This window comes from Euleptes europaea, chromosome 13 (assembly GCF_029931775.1).
Source record: "Euleptes europaea isolate rEulEur1 chromosome 13, rEulEur1.hap1, whole genome shotgun sequence".
NCBI classification, from domain to species: domain Eukaryota; kingdom Metazoa; phylum Chordata; class Lepidosauria; order Squamata; family Sphaerodactylidae; genus Euleptes; species Euleptes europaea.
In genome coordinates this window covers 41628289-41634777 of record NC_079324.1, presented here as the reverse complement: position 1 = coordinate 41634777, position 6489 = coordinate 41628289, and the positions used below count along the sequence as shown (strand labels likewise).

The window sequence follows — 6489 nt, the reverse complement described above, 5'->3', positions numbered from 1 at the left end:
ACAATGCAATCCTGAATAGAATCACACTCTTCCAGAGGGGATATATATGTGAGTCTGATGCAGCAAAATAAAAGTAGCGCCATAAAGACTAACGAATTTAAACCAGCATACATATTTGTGAGTTAGACCTCACTTTCTAAGGTGCATGGCATGCATAACCGTTTTAAAGGCACCTTTATAAACCATGTTTTTTTGGGGTGGGGGGGAGAACCTGCTGTTGTAAATCCTCTATACCCTTCCACACCTTCAGTGGATTTACAGTGCAATCCTAAACAGAATAAACCCATTCTAAATCCATTTACTTCAGTGAGTTGAGAACTATGTAATTCTTTTTAGGATTGCACTGTTAGAATGTTCTCTGTGTAGTTTCAGGAATTACAAATCTTTAAAAATCACAAGATTCTGTGGTCAATTCCTATAGTGATGGATGAAAGAAAAAAGTACTGGATTTCCCCCACCCAGTTAGATGTGCCATTGTTGCATGGGACCATGCTGGGAACTATTCTGGATCAATTTGTTTGTGGGAGGAGGCCTTGTGCATGTGTTCTTATGGCTGTTACCGCACTAGGTATTCCCAGCGATGTATTAAGAGTTTGAAAATGTTATAAAAACATCGCTTTAAAAGGGTTTTTGGATGCCACGGCTAAAAAATGGAAGACGTCTTCACAGCTAAAGGGGCCAAACAAAGTGTGAACAGTATTTTTTATAACAGTTTCAAACTCTTAATACATCGGGGGGAATACATAGAAAGTGCGAACAGTATTTTTTATAACATTTTCAAACTCTTTAATACATTGTCGAAGACATTGCTGGGAATATTTGGCCCCTTTAGCTGTGAAGACATCTTCCAACAATTTTTTAGCCGTGGCATCCAAAAACCCTTTTAAAGTGATCTTTTTTATAACATTTCCAAACTCTGGATACATCACTGGGAATACCTAGTGCTGTAACATGCTTTAAAGTAACATTAATAATTAATTATAAGTGCGAATGCACAATCCGGTTGGTATTCCAGGCTAAAAAAAATGTGGTGTGCTGTAATGGTCTGAGATAATGGATTTATTTTGGTCTGCAATATGGAGACAGTTCCTAAGGATCATCTTTTAAAAAACCCATCCTCTTTGATTTAATGCTTTCTAGTAGTCATTTAGGAAATCATTTTCTGGATTCCAGAAGTAATTTTCAATCCTTTCAGTACCTCCACTTAAATGGGGCTGGACAATGAAAAGACCATGCCCTTTGTTTTGGAAGCTCTGCCCCGCCTATCCCACACATTTGTTTGGGGACTACCGCACTTTGTATTCCCAGCGATGTATTAAGAGTTTGAAAATGTTATAAAAAACATCGCTTTAAAAGGGTTTTTGGATACCACGGCTTATAAATGGTTGGAAGATGTCTTCACAGCTAAAGGGGCCAAACAAAGTGCGAACAGTATTTTTTATAATGTTTTCAAACTCTTAATACATCGCTGGGAATACAAGTGCGGTAAGTGGTGAAAGAAACAATGCTTTACACATATTCAGAGGCCTTTCCCACTTCACACATTCCTGGTTGAGCATCAAAGGCATGCTAAGTCCTGGTTTGGTGGTGATCGCAGGCCTATTTGCCTCCCAGGCGCCTGAGGCCGCTGCAGGTCCGCAGCCGCCAGCTCCGGTTGCCACAGCAACAGCCTGGCGGGCCGTTCCCCGCTGGAAAGACAGCTTTGGGGGGATTTGTGTGAGCTGTGCCGTCTGACAGCTACAGCCAGCCCGGGGAAAGTAACAGGAGAGTGGAAGAGCGATATCCAGGAGAGGGCAGTGTCCCACCCTTTTCTGCTGGGGGTCGGAGTGGCGCCTCATAAATGTGTTGGGTAAACGTGTTGCAACCCCACCCTTGTTCCCCAAAGCCAAGGCTGCAGGTCCTGAGGCTTTGGAGTCGCCTAAGCAGGTTTCCTGGCTTTCTGGGGGAAGATTTGGGGAGGGGGTCCTTTTTGCTTCGATGCTGGTGTGATGTGCTGCGGAGGCCCGACTTACAGGTAAAGCTCGTGGGCCCAAAAAGTTGTCCGGAGGACGCAGCAAACACCCAGCTGAGCGAGCACAGCAACTAGGTTGGTCCTGATATCTGAATATGGTATAATATTGTTTAGACGCTGGGGGCCGAGGCCTCCAAGATAGGTGAGAAAGTTTGTTCTTGTAATGCTCCAGAGCTGCTTTGAATTGCCTAATGTTGAAATGAGGGCTGGGACGCCATCAGTAGTTTGAGCATCCTGGTGTAAGTGGTTCCTCTGAAATTTCAGAGTAAATGTGAACCTTGTTCTGAACAACAAATTGTTTGGTAGTGCCTTTATGTAGTTGTGCCATTCTCTGCATGTATATTTGTTGTATGGGAATGCAGGGTGGCCACAGCCTCATTTTCTTAGTGAGAGGTGTGTAATGGGGCCAGGTATGGGGAAAATAAAACTAGTTAAATATCAGGAGGCACAACGTAAATCAAATAGTTAAGGTTAAAATTATTATAGGATAGGTAAAAGATGCAGAAGAATAAAAACAAATGCAGGTTAAATCTATATGTACCGCTGATTGTTCTGCTGTAGGAGGCGGTAAAGATGCCCACAAAGAAAATAATAGATTTGAAAAGTGGATTATGTAGTTTGACCCCTTGGCTTGCACTGGGATATTACTCAGTCACAGATGCTGCTCCAGTACTGGCAGCACTCTGTCTGTCTTGTGTCTGCAGCGATGGTGTCAGTTCACAGTTCATAGAAAGGTGTTCTCCACAGTGTGTTTGGCGGATTTTAATATGACAATTATTTTATGTTTTGGCTAAAGGCATTTTCAACTGTCACCTGGTGAGAGGCTACATAGCACTGGACTGCAGTGGAAAACAGAAGAGTTAATTTTATTAACCAGATGGAGAAAAAGGCCAAGGGCAGGTGAGAAATGCTGAATGAAAAAATTCAGCTGACAGGTTTTGAGAGCAAGGAGTGGGGGAGATGCAGAAATCCCTGCTTGTAGAAGGTGGTGTTGCAATTTGCCTGAGTATACTTATCTCCAGTATGATTCTGTTAGTTCAGGTAGACCTCTTTTCTGAGGAGTTATTTTGTGCAGGTACAATATAAGAGCAGTTCTATGGGTGCTTGAATAAATAACTTCTCTCTCTTTGTGTGTGTGTGTGTGTGTAAAGTGCCGTCAAGTCACAGCTGACTTAGGGTGACCATGTGGGGTTTTCAAGGCAAGAGAAGTTCAGAGGTGGTTTTCCATTTCCTGCCTCTGCATGGGCTGAGGGAGTCCTGAGAGAACTGTGACTGGCCCAAGGTCACCCAACAGGTTTATGTGGAGGAGTGGAGAATTGAACCCAGTCCCTCACTCTTAACCACTACACCATGCTGGCTCTATGCAACAGGTTTTTTAGTTGGAAGACTTTATTCCACTCTTTCCTGTCATTTAAAAAAAATCAGCTAGCACAGAATATGTTGAATGTGAGCACGATGCCCCCATGACCAGGTAACAAATGGGTTGCTGCATTCTGCACCAGCTGAAGCTTTCTGTTTGACTTTGAGGGGAGCCCTATGCAAGCCTGAAAGTTGCGGAAGTGTAGGTCAGCATGGCAAACTCAGACTGCTTTCACATGGGTGTGTGTGTGTATAAATATATACACACATACACACACACTGAATTTATACCCTGCCGCCCCAATGGGGACCTAGAGCAGCTTATATTGTTCTCTTCTCCATTTTATCCTCACAACAACCCTGTGAGGTTAGGATAAGAGTGTGTGACTGGTACAAGGTTACCCAGCAATCTTCTTTGGCAGAGTGGGGTTTCAAACCTCAGCCTTCCAGATCCTAGTCTGGCACTCTTAACCACTACAGCATGCTGGCTGTCATATAAGATGAAGAGCAGAATGAGCATGGTGTGTAGATGCTCTGATTAAAATCTGGGGCTTCCTGGGTTCCATGTAGGGGAAAATGCCCCATTTAGAAGCAGTTTAGGAACATTTTTTCCAGCTTAGTCTGGTGAGTCAGTTGTACCCTTCCCTGGAAAAAGCTAACCTAGCTACAGTCATCCTTTTATCTAAGAGTCAAGGGATGGCCCCTTGGACCCCATTTGTGTTTACCAACCCTCCCCCCCCGCAGTGCACAAGGTCCTCTTCTTAAGTCCTGCTTTATGTGCTCCTGTCTGCAAAGGTAAGGTGTGTGGCAACTAGAGACAGAATTTTTTCAGTGATGGTACCTCACCTTTGGAACGCCCTTCCCCTTGGGGCTCACCTGGAGCCCACCTCACTTTCCTTTAGGTACCAGGCAAAACACTTCTGTTTACCCAGGCTGTTGATTAAGGAGTTTCATCTTTTTTAGCTGTTTTATGGTCTGCTCCTAGCCTGAGGACTGTTTTACCAATATCATTTTACACAGCTCTGTATGTTTTATGTGCTTTTATGCCTTGGCTTGTTTTGTTGACTTGTTTTTAGTGTCTTGGTTGGGTGTAACTCTGCTTGGGATTGCACTGTAAATCACCTTGATTTACCCCCTGCCAAGACATAGACTGCATTTTGTTATGCATTAAATCTTCCATTTCGAGGAGTTGGTTGCAGTGGTCACAGATTGTTTTGTAGCTCTGACATCTTAGCAAGTTTATACTTGTATCTTAATTCTGTTCTGCTCAGCCTAAATTCTGACAGTCTGGTTCAGAAATGCTTTCTTATTCTTTAGCCACACAACTTCAAAAATAGAGGTTTGACTAAATATCTGTAGCAGCATTTTAAACAATTGAGTACAAGAAAAAGTATCTGCTTGATCAGTTCTATCTCTTTGTAAATTTGTATTGGTATTGATGTATTTATTTACTTAGAAAATGTTTATGCTGCCTCTCAAGGAATCTTCTCAAGGTGGCTTACAAAATAAAAATAATAAGAAAAAAGCATTAAAAATATTAATTAAAATCCAGCATCTATCAGTTTATTCAGACACTTAAATTTGTTTAATTTTGAATCCAGTGGTTAAAAGTAGCTCTCTTACATTCTTTCTTTAAAGTTTAAAGTGTACAAAGATACAGAAATTACATACTACTAAAGAAGGTGCAGTTAGACAATTTGTTTCTTCTCGTCATATTGGAACTTGGTGTCAAGGTGGCAGTCATCGGATCCCTTATCGTGTTGCATACACTTGGAACCGAGGTGGAAGGTTAAAAGAAATCCGTATTAGGTAATGGTCACATCTATGTTTTGTATAGTCCCAATGCCATTAGTATGCATGTTGCTTCACAGAATATAAAATGACAGGTTCCTGCCTGAAAAGCTTGTAGTCTAATAAAATTGGGGAAACAGTTGTAGGGGAGACGTTGTGATGATTGTTCAGACCAAGGGCCCATGAAGTCCAGCATCCTGTTTCACACAGTAGCCAACCAGATGCTCCCAAAAGTCCTAAAAGTGGGAAATGGAAGCCAAAGGCTCCCCCCTGTTGGTGGTTAGGAGTGGTGGATTCTAATCTGGAGAACTGGGTTTGATTCCCCACTTCTCCACATGAGTGGCGGACACTAATCTGGTGAACCAGCTTGGTTTCCCCACTCTTACACACGAAGCCAGCTGGGTGACCTTGGACTAGTCACAGCTCTCTTAGAGCTCTCTCAGCCTCACCTACCTCACAGGGTGTCTGTTGTGGGGAGGGGAAGGGAAGGTGATTGTAAGCCGGTCTGATTCTTCCTTAAGCGGTAGAGAAAATTGGCATATAAAAACCAACCTTCTTCTTCTTACCCTCTAGCACTGGCATTCAGAGGGTGACTGTTTCTGTTCATCTTGAAGACCTTTGTTTTAAATTTGTAGAGAACAAATACATGCTAAAAAAAAAAATCTGTTAACTGTTTTTTTCAGACACTTGGCCAGAAAATTCCTTTACATATGGATAAGGAAGGCCTTTGGAAGAGTCTTCCCATCAAGTGCCAGGTAGACAGAACAAGATTTTTGCATGAAATGGTTTAGCATTTTTATATTAGAGTTCTGCCTAGGCTAGTCACCTACTACTCCTGTGTGAGTGTGTGGTATGCTCTCCACAGAACAAAAATTTGGAAAAAAAGATTAATTGTTCATTCCCAGATGTCTGTCTGTCTGGATAATTTTATTTAGACCTTTATGGGGTCTAAATACCTGGAAAGCAGCCTCCAATCTTGGAAACCCAGCCTACTGATGTGTCCAGAGACCTTGGTATTGCCTTGGAATTGTCACTTGGAATTCACTAACTATTTATTTGCTTAAATCCTACTCTACCCCCACCATGGGGATCAAAGTGACTTACAGTACAGAGAAAGTTACAACAGAAACAAACAGGAGGGGAGAGGCTTCCAAGTGCCAGGCAAATGGTCTCTGTCTTCCGCCAGCTCTAGGCTACAACCCTCAAGCTGCCCTTTGGTCTCACACCTCTGGGCACCCCCAGGCCTCAAGGTCCTGCGAGCAGAGGAGAACAAATTGAGCAAGAATTTATTCAGCCACTTCTAGCCAGCTAGCTAGCAGTATCTTCCA

General features: G+C 42.7%; 1 protein-coding gene across 1 annotated transcript in view; it reads left to right on the top strand.

Annotated features, from left to right (window-relative positions):
- The first annotated feature begins 1988 nt into the window (after positions 1-1988).
- SFI1 (SFI1 centrin binding protein) overlaps positions 1989-6489 on the top strand; it is a 44836-nt gene continuing 40335 nt past the window's right edge. Inside the window, 5 exon segments of the mRNA XM_056859032.1 lie at positions 1989-2014; positions 2808-2839; positions 2842-2911; positions 5009-5179; positions 5845-5916. Of these exon segments, the coding sequence (XP_056715010.1) occupies positions 1989-2014; positions 2808-2839; positions 2842-2911; positions 5009-5179; positions 5845-5916 (371 nt within the window).